General features: G+C 32.5%; 2 protein-coding genes across 2 annotated transcripts in view; both read right to left on the bottom strand.

The window, feature by feature from the left end:
• The window catches only part of LOC136040760 (carnitine O-palmitoyltransferase 1, liver isoform-like), a 268,112-nt gene that overhangs the window by 39,253 nt on the left and 203,705 nt on the right, over positions 1-25,154 (bottom strand). The window lies entirely within an intron of this gene.
• LOC136040683 (uncharacterized) lies at positions 16,585-17,052 on the bottom strand. Its single transcript, XM_065724982.1, has one exon. The coding sequence runs from the start codon at positions 17,050-17,052 to the stop codon at positions 16,585-16,587; it is 468 nt and encodes a 155-aa protein (XP_065581054.1).

The following is a 25,154-nucleotide window of genomic DNA, read 5'->3' as shown; positions in this document are numbered from 1 at the left end:
GTGTGGATGGATGTGTCAGGTGACGTCACCTGAAAAAACTGGATTAGGTGACGTCAAAACTGAAAAAACTAAAAAAAGGCAAAAACTACAAAAAAAACTAAAAACTAATAAAAAAAATAAAAAAGCTAAAAAACTAAAAAAACTATAAAGGTAAAAACCAATAAAAAACTAAAAAAAAACTGAAAAAACTAAAAAAAGGCAAAAACTACAAAAAAAAACTAAAAACTAATAAAAAAAGTAAAAAAGCTAAAAAACTAAAAAAACTAAAAAAACTAAAAAAAGGTAAAAAACTAAAAAAAATAAAAAATAAAAAAAAACTAAAAAAAAGGAAAAAACTGAAAAATAAGCTAAAATAAAGGTAAAAACCAATAAAAAACTAAAAAAAAAAAGGAAAAAAACTAATAAATGACGACACTCAAAGAGAAAGCGACCAGGACAAAAAACTAAAAAAAAAGGCAAAAACTACAAAAAAACTAAAAACTAATAAAAAAAATAAAAAAGCTAAAAAACTAAAAAAACTAAAAAAAGGTAAAAAACTAAAAAAACTAAAAACTAAAAAAAAACTAAAAAAGGTAAAAACTAAAAGAACTAAAAAAGAAAAAAATAAATGACGACACTCAAAGAGAAAGCGACCAGGACAAAAGGAATGTTCGATTAGCAATCAACAAAGCACCGGGACACAGGGAGTATAAATGACGACCAGGACACAAGTAAAAAAAAAAATTAACAAAACTAAAAAGAAGGTAAAAACTACAAAAAAACTAAAAAGAAAAAAAAACTAAAAACTAATAAAAAAACTAAAAAATCTAAAAATCTAAATAAACTAAAAAAGAAAAAAAAAGGAAAAAAATAAAGGAGAAAAACAAAACTAAAAAACGAATGTATATACAGACCGGTACACCGGGATACAAATGACGACCGGGACACAGGGAATATAAATAACGACCGGGACACAGGGACACAACTACAACGGGGACACCGGGGGAAACAGGGGGATATAAATGACGACCGGGACAAAAAAACTAAAAAGAAATAAAAACTAAAAACTAATAAAAAAAACTAAAAAATCTAAAAATCTAAATAAGCTAAAAAAGAAAAAAAAAGGAAAAAAATAAAGGAGAAAAACAAAACTAAAAAACGAATGTATATACAGACCGGGACACCGGGATACAAATGATGACCGGGACCCGGGACACAGGGAATATAAATGACGACCGGGACACAGGGACACAACTACAACGGGGACACCGGGGGAAACAGGGGGATAACCTGACAATCTATTTATATGCAAAGACAATGGGACAGCAAAGAATGTTGTATATTCGCAAGTTTTACGTAGTTAAAACCATATATATATATATATATATCTATATTCACAGGTGGGACATAGGGACACAACTACAATGGCGCGTAACTATTATGGCGCGTAACGACTTACGCGCGCGGGGGGGCTTGGGGGGGGCGCGAAGCGCCCCCACCAACTAGGTGTTGGGGTGGCGCGAAGCGCCACCCCAACAGCTAGTATATATATATATATATATATATATATATATATATATCTACATAAATATATATATATATATATATATATATATATATATATATATATATATATATATATATATATATATATATATATATATATATATATATTTATATATATATACATAAATATATATATATATATATATATATATATATATATATATATATATATATATATATATATATATATATATATATATATATATATATATATATATATATATATATATATATATATATATATATGTGTGTGTGTGTTTTTAACTACGTAAAACTTGCGAATATACAACATTCTTCGCTGTCCCATTGTCTGTACATATAAATAGATTGTCAGGTTTACCGATTCTTGAATATGCAACATATAATTGTCCATGGGAAAAACGATCCTTATTCAGATCTATACCTGATTATTCTAATGAGTGCCCTTGAGCTTAGTTGATGGTGATTGCTAATCAAACATTCCCTGTGTCCCGGTCGTAATTTATATAACCCCCCCTGTGCCCCCCCCCCTCCCCCGGCGTCCCCGTTGTAGTTGTTTCCCTGTTTCTTGGTCGTCATTTATATTCCCTGTGTCCCGGTCATTATTTGTGTGCCGGTGTTCCAGTCTGTAATTTCTCTTTGAGTGTCCCGGTCGTCATTTATGTCCTGGTGTCCCGGTCTGTAATATCGTATAATTTCGTAATACAAACATGACGTCAGTCGACAAACAACTTTATGACGACATACAGCTCAATCCTTATAATGACGTCTGTCGACAAACATGACATCAGTCGAAACACAAACATGACGTCAGTCAACAGACAAACAACTTATTTTTATATATATAGAAGATAAATATAGCTTTTTTTTTAGTTGTTTCTTTTTTAGTTTTTTTAGTTTTGTAGCTTTTTGAGTTCTTAGCTTTTTTTTTAGTTTTTTACCTTTTTTTATTTTTTTTATTTTTTTCTTTTTTTTCTTTTTAAATTTTTTTTTTTTTAGTTTTTAGCTTTTTTAGTTTTTTTAGTTTTTTTTCTTTTTAGTTTTTTTTCTTTTTTAGCTTTCATTTTCTTATTTATTTTTCAGACGTCATATATAAACCCTCAAACATACAAAATAAACATGCTTTAATTTTTTTTCCTTTTTAGTTTTTTCAATTTTTTAGTTTTCTAGCTTTTTTAGTTTTTTAGCTTTTTATTCTTTTTAGTTTTTTACCTTTTTTATTTTTTCCTTTTTAGTTTTTCTTTTTTCTTCTTTATTTTTCAGACGTCAGATGCAAACCCTCAAAAATACAAAAAAAAAACAATCATGCTTTAATTTTTTTTTTTAGTTTTTTCTATTTTTTATTTTTGTAGCTTTTTTATTTTTTTAGTTTTGTTTTTTAGTTTTTTACCTTTTTTCTTTTTTTTTAGTTTTTTCTTTTCGTTTTTTTTTGTATTTTTTGTTTTTTCTTTTTTTTAGTTTGTTAGGTTTTTTAGTTTTTTTAGTTTTTTTCTCTTTAGGTTTTTTTTAGTTTTTTGCCTTTTTTATTTTTTCTTGTTTTAGTTTTCTATTTCTTCTTTATTTTTCAGACGTCATATGCTGACAAACAAGCACACATAAGCGGACAAACTTACAACTTATTTCTACATTTATATAGATGTTTTCTCTTCTTTTTTAATGTTTTAGTTTTTTATTTTTATAGTTGTTTAGCTTTTTTAGTTTTTTTAGCTCTTTTTTCTTCTTGATTTTCTACCTTTTCTTATATTATTTTTATATTTTTTAGGTTTTTTCTTTTTAGGTTTTTTCCTTTTTAGTTTTTTCTTTTTTTCTTTTTTTTTGTTATTTTTCTTTCTTTTTTTTAGTTTTTTACCTTTTTTTCAGTTTTCTTTTTCTTCTTTATTTTTCAGACGTCATATGCAAACCTCAACACAAAAATACATAAAATTTATTTCTATATCTATACTAGCTGTTGGAGGGGGCGGGGGCGCATCGCGCCAACCCAACACCTAGTTGGTGGTGTCACTTCGCGGCCCCTCTCCCCTAAGCGCCCCCACGCGCGTAAGTCGTTACGTGCCATATTAGCTATGCGTCATTGTAGTTGTGCCCCTGGGTCCCTTCTGTGAATAAAAATATATATACATATATATATATATATATATATATATATATATATATATATATATATATATATATATATATATATTTATATATATATATATATATATATATATATATATATATATATATATATATATATATATATATATATATATCTATATATATAAAAATAAGTTGTCTGTCTGTGGATCTGTGGATCAGGTGACGTCATGTTTCTGTGTAGACTGACGTCATGAAGTTAGTTGTCGTCATTTTCGCTATGACGGTGACGTCATTAAAGATATTTAAGACATATATGTTCACGTAGAAATCTATTAATATTTAAGTTTAAAATGACTGATGAACTTACAATGGCAAAAGCCGATGAAGATGCTCAAAGAGTCTATGCCAAAAAACTTGCTGCTGATAGAGAAAGTCAGAAAAGAAAGCGTGCCGAGGAATCAAAAGAACAGCAAGGAAACAGGCTTGAGGCTAAAGAACGCAAAACCGCGCAGTTAGATGAAGATCCACCTGGACAGCGAGAGTCAAAACATATCAAAACTGAAAATGATAGCGATGATGATTGGGTTTGGGATTTTTACTTGGATAAGGTCATCAATGCCTACCAGATTTTAGTTAAAAAACAAAGGTTCTGCGATATGTATTTCATAGTGAAGCTGAAAAATAAAGAAGAAAAAGAAAACTGAAAAAAGAAAAAATGTAAAAAACTAAAAAATACTAAAAAGAAAAAACATTCAAAGAGAAATTACAGACCGTGACACAAATGACGACCGGGACAGAGGGAATATAAATAACGACCGGGACACTCAAAGAGAAATTACAGACTGGGATACCGGGACACAAATGACGACCGGGACACAGGGAATATAAATGACGACCAGGACACAGGTATTTAAGAATACCGTTCAAAGACAAATTTTTAATTATAAGAAGACCGTTGAAAGAGAAATTTCTAATTGTAAAATAACTGAAGAACCTACAATGGCAACACCCGAGGAAGCTGCTCAAAACGAATGTATTCAAGCCGAAGTAGCTGAGATGGTAAAGCGTTATGTTTCAGGTTCTAGGTCCGAGAGGCTCCAGGTTTGAACCTTGGCTTTAGCATTAATACAAAAGAAGAAAAAAACTAAAAAAGGTAAAAACTACAAAAAAACTAATATGGCGCGTAACGACTTACGCGCGTGGGGGGGCTTGGGGGGCGCGAAGCACCCCACCAGCTAGGTTTTGGGGTGGCGCGAAGCGCCAACCCAACAGCTAGTATATATATATATATATATATATATATATATATATATATATATATATATATATATATATATATATATATATATATATATATATATATATAATATATATATAAAATAAAACTAATATGTTTTATGTGTATATATATATAAAAAAACTAATATGGCGCGTAACGACTTACGCGCGGTGGGGCTTGGGGGGCGCGAAGCGCCCCACCAACTAGGTTTTGGGGTGGCGCGAAGCGCCAACCCAACAGCTAGTATATATATATATATATATACATATATATATATATATATATATATATATATATATATATATATATATATATATATATATATATATTATAAATATATATATATATATGTATGTACACAGTGTATACTGTGTCCCGGTCGTCATTTGTGTCCCGGTATCCCAGTCTGTAATTTCTCTTTGAGTGTCCCGGTCGTCATTTATATTCCCTCTGTCCCGGTATCCCGGTCGTCATTTGTGTCCCGATCTGTAATTTCTCTTTGAGTGTCCTGGTCGTCATTTATATTCCCTGTGTCCCGGTTGCCATTTGTGTCCCAATGTCCCGGTCTGTAGTGCCATCTTATAATGATGTCATATACAAAGCCTTATATAGTTATATTGACGTCAAATTCAAACCCACAAACAAGCAAACATGCATATATACAACTTATTTTTATATATATAGATACAGTTTCTTTTTTAGTTTTTTTTTTCTTTTTTAGTTTTTTCTTTTCTTAGTTTTTTTCTTTTTTAGTTTTTCTTTTTTTTAATTTCTTCTTTTTATTGATTTGTTTTCTTCAATTTTTCAATTTTCATTCTAACATTGACGAATGGAAAAATCTTTACGTGCCAAGCATGCTAAAGCTCCAACAATTTATAATAAACCTAAAAAAATTTTGGGTAACTGTTTTAAGGTTATCAAATTACTTTAATCTATTGTCAAAATATATTGAAATATTTGTGCAATTCCCAGTTTTTTTTCTTTTTTTTTAGTTTTTTTTTTCTACCTTTTTATGGCACTTGGTATTAACCAACTGACATATAGCAATCGCAAATTCTGTCGGTCAATTTTAATTCTAACATTGACAGTTGGAAAAATCTTCACGTGCCAAGCATGCTAAGACTCCACAATTTATAATAAACCTCAAACTTTAAGTATCTGTCTTAAGTTTTCTAATTAATTTAATCTATTATCAAAATATTTTGAAATATTTATGCAATTCCCAGTTTTTACATTTTACATATTACATTTTACATTTTAATTTTTACATATAAAATACATAGTGCCGAACCATTGTTTTTTTAACTAAAATCTGGTAGGCATTGATGACCTTATCCAATTCAAAATCCCAAACCCAATCATCATCGCTATCATTTTCAGTTTTGATACGTTTTGACTCTCGCTGTCCAGGTTGATCTTCATCTAATTGCGCGGTTTTGTGTTCTTTAGCCGCAAGCCTTTTGGCTTTAACTATTTGAGCAGCTTCCTCGGCTGTTTCTTCTGTTGTAAGATTTGGTAACATTCTATCTTTTTCAATGTTTTTTAATTTGTCAATGTTTTAATTTGTCAATGCTTGCTAAAGCTCAACAATTTATAATAAACCTCAAAATTTTAAGTATATGTTTTAAGGTTTTCGAATTACTTTAATCTATTGTCAAAATATTTCGAAATATTTATGTAATTCCCAGTTTTTACATTTAAGTTTGTTTTCTTGTTCATCTTTATTTTTCAGACGTCATATGCAAACCCTCAACACAAAAATATATACAACTTATTTTTATATATATAGGAGATATAATCTGGCGTAACAGACATAGTTTAACACACATAACACACAAACAACTTATATATATATATATATATATATATATATATATATATATATATATATATATATATATATATATATATATATATATATATATATATATATACATATATGCTATACATATTTACATATATTACCCCCCCCCCCCGCGTGTGTAAGTCGCTACGCACCATATTAGTTACGCGCCATTGTAGTTGTGTCCCTGTGTTCCACCTGTGAATATAGATAGATATATATATGTTTTTAACTACGTAAAACTTGCAAATATACAACATTCTTGGCTGTCCCATTGTCTGTGCATATACAAAGCCTTATATACTTATAATGACGTTATATGCAAACGCTCTTTTTACAAACAAACAAACATGCATACATACAACTAATTTTTATATAGATAGATAGATAGATAGATATACATATACTACTACTACTACTAACTACTACTAATAACTCACTGCAGCACCAAGCCGCCTGAGGCCAACACAGCTACGCACGCTCCTCCTCCAACCTAATCTATTTAAAGCCTCCCTCTTTACACCCTCCCAGGAAGTTCCCATTTCCTTTAAATCCTTATTTATGACATCCTCCCAACCCAGACAAGGACGACCTGCTTTCCGTGTAGCCCCAGACGGTTGGCCAAAAAGGACAATCTTCGGTAATCTGTCATCCTTCATCCGTAGAACGTGGCCTAGCCATCTCAACCTTTCTTTCATTATAGCCCCAGAAAGCGGGATTGAACCACAATTTTCGTACAACCTACTGTTTGAAATACGGTCAGTCAGCCGGGTACCCAGAGCAATCCGTAGGAAATTTCTCTGGAAAACATCTAGTAAATTTTCATCTGCTTTTCGGAGTGTCCATGCTTCAGAGCCATATTTGACCACTGTCATCACTGTAGCTTCCAATATTCTAATCTTGGTTAGTAGGCTTATCTTTCTATTCTTCCAAACTTTTTTTAACTGTGAAAAAACACCCTGAGCTTTAGCTATTCTACTTTTAACATCTTCACTGCTCCCACCATCTTTACTAATAATACTACCAAGGTAACTGAAGCTCCCAACCTGATCAATCTTTTCGTTACCTAATGTCACCTGTTCATCTTCACTTATTCCTAGCCTTAGTGACTTAGTCTTCTTAACATTAATTTTCAAGCCTATTTTAGCACCCTGAACTCGTAAAACATCTAAAAATTCATTCATTTTGCTCACACTTTCATCTAATATGCTTAAATCATCAGCATAATCTAAGTTCAGGAGCGTTCTTCCTCCCCATTTGATTCCATGGTCTCAAATTGCCTTTCCTGTGCTCCTTAAGACGAAGTCCATCAAAATGATCCATATAAAGGGGGAAAGGGGGACATATACGACACAAATCAACTACGTAAAACCTGCGAATATACAACATTCTTTGCTATCCCATTGTCGGTGCATATAAATAGATTGTCAGGTTTACCAAACCTCGAACATGCAACGTACAATTGTCCATGGGAAAAACAATCTGTATTAAGATCTATACTGCATTTTTCTAATGAATGACTTTGAGCTATGTTGATGGTGATTGCAAATGCTAATCGAATTGGAAATTGCAATCTTTTAAATCGAAAAGGCAGATCCGTTGGAATCATAGGAATGCGACGAATAAGAACAGCCTCACCCTCAAAAGGCCCTGTCAAGATTGCTGCCTCTATTACGTTTTCCATTGTTTTTTTTTACGGCAAGTCGCACACCATTGTAAAGCTTTTGTGGGCTTATATTTCGTAATAATATTATTGGTACGCCTATTTTTAGTTTTAGCACGTGTGGTGGAAACCCTTGGAGATCCAGAGAATTTAAAAATTTAGATGGATAATTAAGCGCTTCATTTGGTTCCAAAGCTGTGTCGACTGACTTGTAAAGGACTGCCTGGTCTCGAATCTTGGTCAAAAAAATATTGTTGATTTCGTGGACGTCTATATTTTTGGGTTCCAGAATCGCTCGTTCACTTAGCCATTTATGATTTTTATAATTGGCTGGAATACTTGGAAATACTTTTTCAATCAATTCATTTTTGGACGTCACTAAATTACAGAATTCAGCAAGTAGTTGTATACGTCCTGAAATTGAGTCTACTGGGAACTTTCCGTTTCCAATTGCCAGCAATTGATTTGAAAATGTTTGACCAGAGTAATCGTTTTGCAATCGGACACGCATATTTGTAGTTAATTTTATTGTCTTTACGTTTGCCCATAAATTAGAATTTTTCAGGCAAGCATTCATTTCGTCTGCAAGGGGTTGGTCTAGGTATTATAAGTATTATTTGCCTGAAATCTCCCGCAAGCAATGTTAATGTGCTGCCAAAGGGTTACGAATTTCCTCTCAAATGTCGCAATGATTGCTCCAGAGCCTCGAGTGATTTTTTGTGTGCCATTGTGCACTCGTCCCAAGTAATAAGTTTGCATTGCTGCAATACTTTACCCATCCCAGATGATTTGGAAATATTGAACGTGGGAGTTTCTGTAGAATGCAAATTCAGAGGCAATTTCAAAGCTGAATGAGCATTTCTTCCATGAGGCAGACGACGCAATTGCCAAGGCTATATCATCTTTTGATCGAATTGATGCCAGAATCAGATTTATCACAAACTTTTTACCAGTACCACCTGGTGCATCCAAAAAGAAGATTTCTCCAACGTTGTTATCGGCACAATGCATTATCGTATCATAAATGTCTTTTTGCTCAGACGTTAACTTAGAAATATTATTTTGTACATACGACAACAGATCCCTCGTGTTGTAACTTTGTTCACGATCCAATTCTACACATTTCGAAACATTGGCGGTACGATTAGGTGAAGGCATTCCCAAATCATGACGAGGTTTGTTTGCCATAAGCACAAATCTTCAATAATAGCTAAAGTGAGGTTATAAAATTCTGATGTAAAATCGAAAGTCATATCCGATGTCTCTAACCGTTTTTGATGGAGTATATCCTCGGACATTTTAGATTTGAATTTCTCCCATAACTCTTTAGGAGCTGAAGAAGAGCAAGCTGTTAGTATGATTCCAAACAATGCACAAATTTAACTTGGAGTTGACGTTTCGTTCGCGTCATTGACGCACTTATCCCAGTGTTGGTTATTCTCCAATAAATTCAGAGCTTGGCATGCACTACGGTGTCATTTATAGTACCGTTTACAGTTCTCAAATACTCAAAGGACTTCGGACCGGGTACATTCACCAAAAGCAGGCGTAGAAAGAAGCATTCATGTTGATTGGGATGAATGGTGTAGAGTCTTCCTATCGTGGTATCTTTGCTGATGGTAGGTTTCTCCTTCTACTGACTTACCCTATTTTCGACGTTCAAATGATTTATTTTTTGTATTCCACGTGTAATACGAAGGCACTTCAGTATACAGCAATTTTTTTCAAAAGAATCTTGGCATAACGTAAAGAAAGCAGTTAAAGTTGTATCCGGTGGATTCAGGGCTCTTTGTTGCACGTTGGATTCCGTAAAATAAACACGTTGACCATTCTGAAAATGTACCGCTAAGTGAACAACAGCTGGACTTCGTTCATGTATCGGAAATGAAAGAATTCGCCACACAGCTTCATTACTGCTTATCTATCTCCCAGCTTGATATTGTACGACTTCATCGATATCATTGATTTTGGACTGCAAGCCAAAAACTGCCATGTCACTGCCTTTGTTGACGTATTTACATATGTATTTGACTGCCTTCACGGAGTTACAATATTCAACGTTTATGTGTGCATTATAATGTTTTTGATAATAAAGGGGAATATGGAACAACCCACTGGTTATCTACTTCGATGGTGCTACCGTCACGCTTCTTTGTTATTGCCATCTTACCACCATCTTCAGTAGATCTTCTTCTATATTGTGGGTAACCATCATTGCCAGTAATTGTGTTGGGTACTAAAAGTCGAGGATATTGCTTTGTGCACCCTTCTTTGGCCATGCATGGTGATTGTTCGTTCAGTGCACCGCAAGGTCCATGTATCATATTTTGTACAACAATACTATATAAACCCTTGTCGACATTTTCATCAGGTATTTCAGCAGAAATCACATCATCAATTTCATTAGAAGTAATTTTATTATATAGCCAGATTAGTATATGTGCGTGTGGCAATCCTCGTTTTTGCCATTCCACTGAGTACATCCAGCATTGCAATGACCCAAACACTTCAAGTTCTACTATGTAGTTTATCAGTGATTTCAACTTTTGCCGGAAGACACGGGCCGTAATGTTATGACTATGAACCGCCGATTGTCCTTGAAGTAAAAGCTGCTGTATCTCGTCCCAAGATTGATTACAAGGAAATGTAATAAATAAATCTGGACGACCATAGAGACGAACATATGCAGTAGTATCTTGAGTATATTCATGCATATGACGGGGACTGTCAGCATATGACGAAGGTATAATCGTTAATCTTCCAAAGTTAGTGGTATTACTGTCATTTAAAACTGCATCTCGCAAATGAATGTATTGTTTAGAGCGGAGCTTGGTCTGATTCAGCATCGATGAGTTTCAGCAATTCTTACCAACTGAGCGTCTCGCTTATGAAGAATAATATATCGAGGTAAAAACTGATCACCCTCAATAAGGATTGCCACTTTTCGATAGTTGGATCATTGTATCTACAATGACAATTGGATCATTGTCAGCGGAAATGTAGTTGTTTGTCGACTGACGTCATGTTTGTCAACAGACGAAACTACAGACCGGGACACCGGGACACAAATGACGACCGGGACACTCAAAGGGAAATTAAAGACTGGGACACCGGGACACAAATAACGACCGGGACACAGGAAATATAAATGACGACCGGGACACAGGGACACAACTACAACGGGGACGCCGGGGGGCACAGGGGGGATATATAAATGGAAGTAAAAAGGAAGTAAATGACGACCGGGACACTGGGAATTTTCGATTAGCAATCACCATCAACAAAGCTCAAGGGCAATCATTAGAATAATGAGGTATAGATCTAAATAAAGATTTTTTTCCCATTGACAATTATATGTTGCATGTTCAATGGTTGGTAAACCTGACAATCTATTTATATGCAAAGACAATGGGAGAGCGAAGAATGCTGATATTCGCAAGATATAAGTATATAAGGATTTGTATATGATGACATTATAAGATGACACTACAGACAAGGACTCTGAAAGAGAAATTACAGACCCGGACACCGGGACACAAATGACGACCGGGACACAGGGAATATATGTGGACACAGGGAGTTTAAATGACAACCGGGACACTCAAAGAGAAATTACAGACCGGGATACCGGGACACAAATAATGAGCAGTACACGAGAAAACAGGGAATATAAATGACGACCGGGACACTCAAAGAGAAATTACAGACTGGGATACCGGGACAAAAGTGACGACCGTGTCACAAGGACTTTAAATGACGACCAGGACACAGAGACACAACTACAACGGGGATGCCAGGGGCACAGGGGGATATATAAATGACGAAGGGGACACAGGGAATTTTCGATTAGCAATCACCATCAAAAAAGCTCAAGGGCAATCATTAGAATAATGAGGTATAGATCTGAATACGGATTGTTTTTCCCATGGACAATTATATCTTGCATGTTCAAGAGTCAGTAAACCTGACATTCTATTTATATGCACTTTTTTTATTTTTTAGTAGTTTCTTTTCTTAGTTTTTTTTCCTTTGTTAGTTTTTCTTTTTTTAATTTCTTCTTTTTTTTATTTGTTTTCGTTTTTAGTTTTCTTTTTTTTAGTTTTTTTCTTTTTTAGTTTTTTCTTTTTTAGTTTTTTCTTGTTTTAGTTTTTCGTTTTTTTACTTTTTTCAGTTTTTTTGTTTTTTTCTTTTTGCTTTTTTTTCTTTTTAAGTTTTTCTTTTTTTTAGTTTTGTAGCTTTTATACCTTTTTTATTTTATTTTTCTTTTTTTTTGTTTTTTACCTTTTTCTTCTTTTTTAGTTTTCATTTTCTTCTTTATTTTTCAGATGTCATATGCAAACCCTCAAACATACAAAAAAACAAACATGCTTTAATTTTTTTTTCTTTTTTAGTTCTCTTCTTTTTTAATTTTTTCTTTTTTAGTTTTTTCTTTTTTTTAGTTTTTTAGCTTTTGTTAGTTTTTCTTAGCTTTTTTTCTTTTAGTATTTTAACCTTTTTTTTCTTTAGGTTTTTTCTTTTTATCTTTTTTCTTTTTTATTTTTTTTTATTTTTTAGTTTTTTTCTGGTTTTTAGTTTTTTTTTGTTTTTTACATTTTTTCTTTTTTCAGTTTTCTTTTTCATTTTTATTTTTCAGACGTCATATGCAAAACCTCAACAAAAAAATGCATACAACTTATTTTTATATATATAGAAGATTGTGTAACAGACATAAAACTTTTATATAGAAGATAGTTTAACAGACATAAAACTTATTTTTATATATATAGATAGATAGAAGATAAATATGTTTCCTCTTCCTATTTAATTTTTTCTTTTTTAGTTTTTTTAGTTTTTTAGCTGTTTTAGTTTTTTTTTAGTTTTTTTTTTCTTTTTAGTTTTTTTTACCTTTTTTTATTTTTTTTATTTTTTTAGGTTTTTTTTAGGTTTTTCTTTTTTTATTTTTTTTTTATTTTTTAGTTTTTTACTTTTTATTCAGTTTTCTCTTTCTTCTCAATTTTTCAGACGTCATACGCAAATTCTCAACACAAAAATACATACAACTTATTTTTATATATATATTAGCTGTTGGGGTGGTGCTTCGCACCACCCCAACACTTAGTTGGTGGGTGCGCCTCGCACCCTCCCAAGCCCCTCCGCGTGCGTAAGTCGTTACACACCATTGTAGTTGTGTCCCTGTGTCCCACCTGTGAATATAGATAAATATATATATATATATATATATATATATATATATATATATATATATATATATATATATATATATATATATATATATATATATATTATATATATATATATATATATATATATATATATATATATATATACATATATATATATATATATATATATATATATATATATATATATATATATATATATATATATATATATATATATATATATATATATACATATATGTTTTTAACTACGTAAAACTTGCGAATATACAACATTCTTCGCTGTCCCATTGTCTGTGCGTATAAATAGATTGTCAGGTTTACAGACTCTTGAACATGCAACATATAATTGTCCATGGGAAAAACAATCCGTATTCAGATCTATACCTCATGATTCTAATGATTGCCCTTGAGGTTTTTTGATGGTGATTACTAATCGAACATTCCCTGTGTCACTGTCGTCATTTATTTATCCCCCTGTGCCCCCCGGTGTCCCCGTTGTAGTTGCGTCCCTGTGTCCCGGTCGTAATTTATATTCCTGGTGTCCCGGTCGTCATTTGTGTCCCGGTGTCCCAGTCTGTAATTTCTTTTTGAGTGTCCCGGTCGTCATTTATATTCCCTGTGTCCCGTTCATTTGTGTCCCGGTGTCCCGGTCTGTATATACATTCGTTTTTGAATTGGTCTTTTTTTTAGTTTTTAGTTTTTTACCTTTTTTTATTTTTTTATTTATATCTCATGATTCTAATGGTTGCCCTGGAGGTTTGTTGATGGTGATTGCTGATCGAACATTCCCTGTGTCCCCGTCGTCTTTTATATATCCCCCTGTGCCCCCGGCGTCCCCGTTGTAGTTGTGTCCCTGTGTCCCGGTCGTCTTTTATATTCCCTGTGTCCCGGTTGTCATTTGTGTCCCGGTGTCCCGGTCTGTATATACATTCGTTTTTGAATTAGTACATAATGAAATATATTTTTGTGTTTTTCCCCTTTTTTCTGTTTATTTTTTTTGGTTACCATTTTTTGTATTTTTTTAATTTTTTTTCTTTTCGTTTTAGTTTTTTTTTTAGTTTTATTTTTGTCGTGTCCCTGTGTCCCGGTCGTCATTTATATTCCCTGTGTCCCGGTCGTCGTTTGTGTCCTGGTGTCCCGGTCTGTATATACATTTGATTTTGAATTGGTATATGATGAAATAAATTTTTGTGTTTTTCCCCTTTTTTCTTTTTAGTTTTTTTTTTTATTTTTACCATTTTTTTTAGTTTTCTTTAGTTTTTTTTTCTTTTTTCTTTTTTGTTTTTTTTTGTAGTTTTTACCTTTTTATTTTTTTATTTTTATTTTTATTTTTGTAGTTTTGTTTTTCTCCTTTATTTTTCTGGTTTTTTCCATTTTTTTTTTTAGTTTTTTTAGTTTTTTAGCTTTTTTAGTTTTTTTTCTTTTTATTTTTTTTTGTAGTTTTTACCTTTTTATTAGTTTTTTTATTTTTTTTTTTAGTTTTTAGTTTTTTATTTTTAGTTTTTTTTGTAGTTTTTACCTAGCCAAGGTTCGAACCTGCAACCTCTCGGACCTAGAGCCTGGAACATAACGCGTTACCTACTCAGCTACTCCGGGCTTTAATACTTTCGTTTTTGAATTGGTATACGATGAAATAATTCAGACGTCATATGCGGACAGACAGACAGACAGACATAACACATATACAACATATTTTTATATATGTAGATAGAAGATATAATCTGGCGTAACAGACATAGCTCTTTAACAGCACAAGACCGGACAGTATTCATAGAATCGCAAACTGTTACACCAAGCTAACAAAACGATTTAACACGAGGAATACTAAAACCACCGCAGTATAGTGATTCTGAACAATTATTACCGTCGAAAACAAGAAACTCGCTCTTGTCAATTTTTAGGTACGGGCCGATTTCGCGGAAAGCAGAAGTAAGTGACTTCACTGAACGGGCAAGACCAGACTCAGTTTGACTAGTCAGAAGAAGGTCATCCACATAAGCCAATCCTAATATGAGATATCAGATGGTCCTTGTAGGCACGTAGTCGATATTTTAATAATACATTTTCAATACAAGCATTAAAAATATACGGCGAAAGAACTCCCCCTTGTCTTACACCGCAACGATCAGGGATATGACCAAAATAAGAATTATCCTATGACTTAAGGCGAAGGTAAGAATAGGATTAACAAAAACAAAGCATGTGAATTACCGATGGATTTACTCCTCTCTGGCATACTGCTGTCCATGGTTGAGTATGACAAACACTTTCAAACGCTTTAGACAATTCTAGGGTTGCAAATAAAGTACACGACGAGTGCGATGGGCATCTTCTAATACAGAAGTCAAAGCACGTCGAGCATGCTGACAGCCTAGCCCAGATCTAAAACCAAATTGATTATCATCATTTAGAGCAAGCTTAGTGATATAGAGTGGTAGGAGATGTTCAAAAGGCTTTTTGAGAGTACAAGCTACTGTTATGGGCCTATAAGAACAACAAGAAAGTGGATCTTTTCCTTTTTTTAAAAGTGACGCAACGCTACCTAATAAGAAGGAGTCGGGCACACACGAACTACTCAAACACATTTGAAAAAACAGTTGGAGATGAGATACCGGTTCAAAAGAATTCGGAAAAAGATTTAAAACACTAATCCCATCAACACCCAAAGATTTTCTTTTTAAACCCTTAATACCTTTAACAATAGTCCACTTTTCAACTGGAATCACATATCTCTGACATAAACATGACGGCAAATTTTTTCGAGCAAACATGAAAAACGCTTATGCACTGCATAATTAACTTTCGAAAATATTTTTGAATAATTCAGATCATAATTAATTCAAGCATAAAATACTAGAATAATTCAGATCAATAATTCAATTCAGCATAAAATACTAGTCATTATATCTACTAAAATATCCCACCAGAAGTTTGCTTAAAAAAGACTCCGCATTTGCTTTCCACATATATAAATCTCTGGTCTTCATTCGTGAATAGACTTATTTGACTTGACTTAATGCTCCTGCTGAAATGCTTGCGGCGTCGAGAGTGATGCTACATGGTGCCTCCATTTGAACCGGTCTCTTGCAAGGATGTGGACATTCTCCTGAATATTTGCCATGACTAAGAAGGCACCTGTCGTGTCCTTCCAACTGGTTGGGGGACGACCTCTTGGGCGTTTCCAGCCGTGCAGAACGGGATCAAGGTCAAAAATCGTTCGTGCGGGAGTGTCGGGGGGCATGCGAAGGAGATGTCCGTACCAGCGTAGTGTTCGTTGGGCGAGTTGGACTGAGAAGGGCGTTCGACCAGTTAACGCCAGGAGATTTTCGTTGCTAACAAAATCGTGCCACCGTAGTCCTTCAATGCCTCGAAGATATTTTGTTTGAGCTATATTTACGGTGCTAAGCACTGACCGAGTTGCTGGCCAAGTCTCGGCTCCGTAAAGAAGCACGGATCCCAGCGAAGCATTGTATATGCGCATCTTGGTCCTACGGCTGATAGAAGGTTTCCTCCAAAGGGCACTAAGTTTTCCCACTACTGCTGAGGCTTTGGCAATTCGGTGCATTAGATCTTTAAGGATTCATCCGTCATTTGAGAGGATAGAGCCAAGGTATGTAAATTCCTCAACAATTTCAGCTGGTTTGTCACCGACCATTAGGATTGGTGGGGGACGCGGCGATATACGGGGTTCAACAAACATCACTTTTGTCTTCTAAAATCTAATTTTAAAATCTAATTTCAGATTCTGAAAATCTTTTGCTTCTTTAACTTTCGTGAGGTGTATTATGCCTTTTATTTTATAATTTCTGACTATATACAGATTTTCACTTGCTGATTCCTTATTTTTGGGATCGTTAAGGATAAGCTTATTCCCAGATAATTTGCTATTTGTTGGACTTATCATAATTGTGATTGTGAAAATTTATGACTTCTGTACCATTGTCTTTTTAGTTAAGAGTCGATAACCTCGCTTTACTGTTAAAGTGCCCGCGTCTCGTAATATCAACTCCGTTTTGCTACTTGGATTAACTTTCTCGTGTTGTTAAAACAAGATATAGTTCTTACAGTTGCTTTTGGTACCAAAAATAGCCAAAAGCATTCCTGAGTCGTATAAATATTTATCTTTTTTTACTTTAGACTAAAGCCTTACAAAAATTTGGGATGTCTTGTTGTTGGATTATTTCAAAAAGTTATCAACCTTTTAAATAGGCAAAGTCAGCTGACACACTAAGTTCTTATGATACACATTTCTCTAGGCCTTGTGAGTTAGCCAAAGTATATTTTCGTCAATCTCGATTAATGATTAGATATTCCACCATGGGTGCAATGGTTACAAGAAATAAGTCTTTCTTAGATTTGCTGGAAGCACATAAATATTGTTTAAATAATATATAGATTGTCGATTTCTTTGCGAATCGTAAAGACCAAGATGAAGTTTTCTCAGATTTCTGTATTGTGTACGTTTAGCTTCGTGTAAAATAGAAATAAATTCATTACCTCAGGTTCAGTGGGTAAATGGAAACGAAATGTCTATGAGCGCCAGATCATAGAAAAAGTTTCTGCTGGTCAGAACAAATAATGCAAACTCAAATCTCCTAAAATCCTTTGTAAAAATTAATAATAACATGTTAATTATGTCAAGAGAATTTAGGGTCAAGCTTGACTCCGTTAATATTCAATCAAATTCATTTTTTTTTCATAAATATAAATGTCGGTAATAAATTACAATTACTGTTTTAATACTTTCTTTGATATCACTTTTATTACATTTCCTTGGTAATTATTTCACATCGCTTGTATTTTCCAGAAATGTAGAGTTATGTTCATGGAAGAGTTTTTTTTTTTACTTTCGGCCTTAGATTATTCATATCTTCTTCAGTAAACTATCAAAATAGGCAGGATGCAATTTCTCCGACAATAGAAATTAAGCTTTTAGATCTGCGCTGTTTGCTTTTTTAAAAGAATACTTCAAAGATTATGGTGGTCCTTCGTTTGTTTCTTTTTTTGGCATTGAACAGTTTAAATACAGCATGCAATGTTTGTTGATATAGTAGAAGGAAGTTTTGGCGTGTTGATATTCTTAATACATTTTTTTCTGTTACTTCTATTAGGGGTTCAAAATCATCTTTTGCTGGCTGATCAGCCATGACTGGTCTCACAGTGTCTATTGCCCAGCATTCCTTGTGAAAATTGTCATCTGGAAAGCCTCTTTCCCTTTTCAGCTCATGTCACCTCCGTAGTCTGCATCTATGATTGAGATTTTTGCCTTTCATTTTATTAGCACTTGTCCAAATTATTTTGCTCTAGTTATTTCTGCAAATGTTGTCAACACCTATCTTGTAAATTTAAGATAATCTTGATGAATTATAGTGATACCAGTTGGTTTTGACGCCTCATTGAGACTGAAGAGCAGGGGATGGTATTCATGCTGTTTCTGATATTAAAGAATACAAATCTTCAGCTTGCTCGTTGATTTAGGTTTTTATTGTAGATATCGTGATTATGATTTAATTTGTTGAGCTTTCCCACTCATCTTCGGGCTGGATTGTTGGGTTCATTTCAGTTGGTTTAGTCGCTGTTTCAAATATTGTTTCTTTTTTACAGTTTTCATAACTTCTGATTATGGTTATGCTTGCTTAAATCTTGGTACAGTGGCTCCTGGTGTATCTTCAGGGCTGCTTGTATTATAGTTTTGTTCTCTGTTTTAGTGTGTGCTTTTTTTTATGTTGGATGAAACTAGGTCACGCAACAATTGACTGAGGATTGTCTATAAACTTGGTAATTCATTTGACATAGTATAATTCCTATCATAGAGTATTCTATGCATGTCAAAAGACTTTCTGATGCTTTAAATAGTTGGTAAGTTAGAATGATCGCTTAAAGAATTCCTGACGTCTTTCAGCAATCTTTTTCTTGGAATATCTCTTTGGTCGGTTCCTTTCACCATAACAATATCAGCCATTTTCTTATCAAAACCGTCTATTAGGAATTTCGATTTGAGTTTAGGAATGGTGATGAACGATAACTCTTTTTCTCCTTACCTTGTAAGTTTTTAATTGATTTTAGACCCTTATTCAATAATAGGAATTGGAATATGAATTGAATTCCTTCTGTTTGTCAGTATTTTTCTGTAATCTTATGACTTACTAGCTGTTGGGGTGGCGCTTCGCGCCCCCCCCCCCCCAAGCCCCCCGCGCGCGTAAGTCGTTACGCGCCATAATAGTTACGCGCCATTGTAGTTGTGTCCCTATGTCCCACCTGTGAATATAGATAGATATATATATATATATATATATATATATATATATATATATATATATATATATATATATATATATATATATATATGGTTTTAACTACGTAAAACTTGCGAATATACAACAGTCTTTGCTGTCCCATTGTCTTTGCATATAAATAGATTGTCAGGTTTACCGACTCTTGAACATGCAACATATAATGGTCCATGGGAAAACAATCTGTATTCAGATCTATACCTCATGATTCTAATGATTGCCCTTGAGCTTTGTTGATGGTGATTGCTAATCGACCATTCCCTGTCCCGGTGTCCCGGTCGTCATTTATATCCCCCTGTTTCCCCCGGTGTCCCCGTTGTAGTTGTGTCCCTGTGTCCAGGTCGTCATTTATATTCCCTGTGTCCCGGTCATCATTTGTATCCCGGTGTCCCGGTCTGTATATACATTCGTTTTTTAGTTTTGTTTTTCTCCTTTATTTTTTTCCTTTTTTTTTCTTTTTTAGTTTATTTAGATTTTTAGATTTTTTAGTTTTTTTTATTAGTTTTTAGTTTTTTTTTCTTTTTAGTTTTTTGGTAGTTTTTACCTTCTTTTTAGTTTTGTTAGTTTTTTTTTTTACTTATGTCCTGGTCGTCATTTATACTCCCTGTGTCCCGTTGCTTTGTTGATTGCTATTCGAACATTCCTTTTGTCCTGGTCGCTTTCTCTTTGAGTGTCGTCATTTATTTTTTTCTTTTTTAGTTCTTTTAGTTTTTACCTTTTTTAGTTTTTTTTAGTTTTTTAGATCAAAATTTTTTTTAGTTTTTTCCTTTTTTTCTTTTTAGTTTTTTATTGGTTTTTACATTTATTTTAGCTTATTTTTCAGTTTTTTCCTTTTTTTTAGTTTTTTTTTATTTTTTATTTTTTTTTAGTTTTTTACCTTTTTTTAGTTTTTTTTAGTTTTTTTAGTTTTTTAGCTTTTTTACTTTTTTTATTAGTTTTTAGTTTTTTTTGTAGTTTTTGCCTTTTTTTAGTTTTTTCAGTTTTTTTTTTAGTTTTTTATTGGTTTTTACCTTTATTTTAGCTTATTTTTCAGTTTTTTCCTTTTTTTAGTTTTTTTTAGATTTTAGTTTTTTTAGTTTTTTACCTTTTTTAGTTTTTTTAGTTTTTTTAGTTTTTTAGCTTTTTTACTTTCTTTATTAGTTTTTAGTTTTTTTTGTAGTTTTTGCCTTTTTTTAGTTTTTTCAGTTTTTTTTTAGTTTTTTATTGGTTTTTACCTTTATTTTAGCTTATTTTTCAGTTTTTTCCTTTTTTTTAGTTTTTTTTAGTTTTTAGTTTTTTTAGTTTTTTACCTTTTTTTAGTTTTTTTAGTTTTTTAGCTTTTTCATTTTTTTTATTAGTTTTTAGTTTTTTTGTAGTTTTTGCCTTTTTTTAGTTTTTTTAGTTTTTTAGCTTTTTTATTAGTTTTTAGTTTTTTTTGTAGTTTTTGCCTTTTTTTAGTTTTTTTAGTTTTTAGCTTTTTTATTTTTTTTTATTAGTTTTTAGTTTTTTTTGTAGTTTTTGCCTTTTTTTAGTTTTTTCAGTTTTGACGTCACCTGATCCAGTTTTTTCAGGTGACGTCACCTGATCCACAGATCCACAGATCCACACACAGACAACTTATTTTTATATATATATAGATTGAAATAGTATTACGAATAATAACTCTTTTTCTCTTTACCTTGTACGTTTTTATTTGATTTTAGGCCTTTATTCAATAATGGGAATTGGAATATGGATTGGATTCCTTCAGTTTGTCAGTATTTTTCTTTAATTTTATGACCTATTGAAATAATATTACGAATAGCTTAGGATCAAATTTCATGAATATCATCCATGCATTGTGGCTGACTAGTAGCGAGTTTTTATGCTTAAATATGTTTCCATGCAGTACGATATTTAGGGCTCTTGCGTAAACAAAAAATTATAACAAGAATTGTTAAATACATGCTTGTTTTTTTTCTAGAAAAAATGTTTTCTTTTGTTGGGTGTATTACACGAATGACATAAATGGATTTTTAAAGTTTTGCTAAAAATGATTTTAAATAGTTTAATCGGATGGGCACTATTGGCAATTTCATTGTTGGTTACATGGCCAAGGTTAATTTGAGTAGAGAACAAGATATACTAGAGAATTTGCATACTTTTAATATAGTAGAAAAATTAGATTTATAATGTGAAATTCATCTTAAAAAATAAGATTTCATGAAATTTTTGCCCTTTTGAAGCTCAAGTAAATTGTTTTGCGTTAAGTCACATTGCCTGTAAGGAGATATTTTCTTCACATAAGCTCACTTTTTCTCTGTTTTATTCCTGTTTCGCAGTCTATTATGTATTTTGTTCGTTGGGTTTTAGTTTTGCTTTTAAGGTATATTTCTGGGGGTTTTTTATGTAAAGTTTTTTTTGGAAAACTAAAATTGACCGAAGAAGTAGTAAGTGTGCTTTAGAGTATAAAGTGGTTTGGATCGTAGAATTAAGTAATTTTTAATACACTACTAGGTTACGTACAACTCAAACAGAATATTCTTTTAATTGCTCTACGAATGAGGTCAAAATGAACAATTAATGCAAGTAATGAGCAATCCGTATTGAGATACTGAACGATAGGTTTTCAACATGCTTTAAATTTATTTCATATTTTAAATGAAACGTAAATATGCTTTCTTTTATATCTTGATATTCTGAGGGGCTAGTCATTAGTTTGGTTCTGCATACTATTTCAATTTCACGATGTTTTTACACAATCAGTTGAACATTATTGATGCGCAACCTACCTCTGGGTTTATTCGTTACAATGTTAGATCCATCCAATGCATCTCTTTGTTTGTAATCACGTCAGTAATCCGTAATAAGTTGAAAGACTCGCTGTAGTTCTAAAGAAATTATTAATAAGACTAAAGTAATACTTGGCTTATCCCTTGAGCATCTTTAGTAGCTGTGCTTAGTAGATGTTTATCCCTGAGTTGAGTGGCATGCTCTTCAAAGGAATAATATATTGGCGCCAATACATTTCATTCATAAACTCCATTTACACTGTAATATTTGCTGCTTCTTGAACGCATTAATTATAATAATAACATTTGGGGAATGGTAAGACGAGTGAATTTGGTAAAGATATTACTTTTATGTATTTTTTCATGAATAGCTGTAAAAAAACATTCTGTTAGCGAAAAATGATTTTTATAGTTTTTACAATAGCAAAAGTTAATTGAACCTGTGAATCATCATATCATATTTCATCATGTGCTACAATGTGGATGACAGGAATCCCTTTGGGTCCGAAGGTTTTATTTCTTTGAAGAGGTTTGAGGTTTTATTTTCTTCACATCTTGACAATTGAGGGAGGCTACGTGGAAAACACGAGTTTTGTTTTTGCGTTTATAAACAATGTGCCTAGACAATTTTCAAACAGGGCATTAAGAAAGTTTAATTTACTTAATAAATTGTGGTCAAATCTATCAATATAGAAAGAAGTTTTTGAGGCCAAATTGTTTTGAAGCCATTATCATCGTTTACCTGCCCAAGGTCTCCTGCCCTTTAATATGAAGGAATATCATATTTGTGGGATGTTCTCGATGAAATTTTTGAATATCAAGTTTGTACATTTCCTTGTATATTCAAAAGACTTTGAGACTACGTATTTTCCAGAAATGTAGTATAATAGGTAGGCCAAGGTCCTTTTTGTATTATATCCTTCAATGTATTCCTGGGGATTCTGAGGAAGGTTCTGTTGCATGTAGTGGTAAAAATTTTATACTATTTAAACTAGAGTACTGACAAACATCATTTCTGATAACTTTGCGTTAAGTTTTTTTTTTATATTTTTTAAGCTGTGGTCTCCTTCCATAGCCCATTAATCTTTAGATGACTGATTTAATTTCTTTAGACTTGGGACGCCATGAGATTTTATCATTCTTGTTCTAATTTTGTTTGTGAAGGTTAGAATTTTGTTTATTTCTATTAAGTTAACAAGTTACTACTTTTGCTCTCGCTACAATAGTAGCACAAATCATACAGATTACCTTTATTGGTGTTATGCACATTCAGTAGATGGTGTCGGCCTGGTCATCTAAAAGGGAGACAATTTCATATCTTGTTGATTGGATTTCTTGGGAATTTATGAATTTTTTCACTGCAACAATGAATTCTTTTTCGAGATATTAGATATTTAAGGGGCTTTGGTCCAGCTATCCTGGTAAATTAAAATGGGGATAAAAAATTAAATAAAGTGATAAGAAACATATCTCTTGTATTATGAAAGGCGTATCACTTTCTTTGACGCTGAATCTTACGCCTAAGGAAGATTCCACCTCCCATGGAATTATTTTTATTTGATTCTGAGTTTTATAGGCATTGTTTGTAATGGTGGATCTCAAATAACGGATGGCGTATACTTTGGTATTTAATACTTTCTGGATTTTTTTTTTATTTGTAACAGATAATGGAGGTACTATATTTACTTAAAAGTAAAAGAGCACTTTGACATAGTCCCTTAGCATATAAGTATTTTATTTTAAGTTATTTTTCAAGTGCTCTTATTTCTAATTGCAAATAGCCGATTCATTTTAAGCTCTCTTATTTGGTATCTTATTCTAACTTTTCCTCCGTTAGAATGGTATTTGGATAAATTAATGAACTCTAGCACCTTTTCGTAGGTGTAGAGTTCAAATTTCCTTAGGTCATTATTGAGACCCCTTCTTTTTGAGAATATTTCTTAATTTTTTCATCTAAGACCAACATGGCCACAGCATACAAATTGTTTTTCTTTGCATATTTTATTGAGATAGATTTGTATTCATTCAGTATTGATTTGTCTTAATATATATTTTATTCAGTATTGACTTGTAGTTCAAGGTGAAAACATCTGTCAAAAATTCGATATCATAAATTTCAAACCAGTAAGTTTTTTCAGTGACTTTTATTCCCTGCGATCTAGTTAGATTTTGCAATATTTGGCAAAGGATTTAAGTTTGGGAACTAGTGTAAAATTATTATGCAGAATTTCAGTAAGCGAGAGATAATCCTATGGTCATAATTATCAAATCTTATAGACTCATTGATTGTTTTTGGAAATTTTCTCTTATAAGCGAGCAGAAGAGGGGAGGTTTTCTGTAGCTAGCGTCGTCGTACCTGCCGGGAGTGTGTCTCTCTAAAACTGCAGGGAATACATAGCAGGAGCCTATGCTTCCCTCACTTATTGGCATTTTGGGCTTCTGAAATCTAGCCAACTACCATTCACCTTTCATGCAGTCAAGACGTGTTTTTCCCCTGGTTATGCTATTGACTCGGAATTGGATTAACAGACTATTTTCAT

Source organism: Artemia franciscana, chromosome 21, assembly GCF_032884065.1.
Source record: "Artemia franciscana chromosome 21, ASM3288406v1, whole genome shotgun sequence".
NCBI lineage: Eukaryota > Metazoa > Arthropoda > Branchiopoda > Anostraca > Artemiidae > Artemia > Artemia franciscana.
Note: the sequence above shows the minus strand (reverse complement) of the source record. Positions and strands in the feature narration are given on the sequence as shown.

Excerpts from the sequence above, each read along its gene's own strand:
- LOC136040683 (XM_065724982.1), bottom strand. The coding sequence starts at position 17,052 with ATGCGCATATACAATGCTTCGCTGGGATCCGTGCTTCTTTACGGAGCC.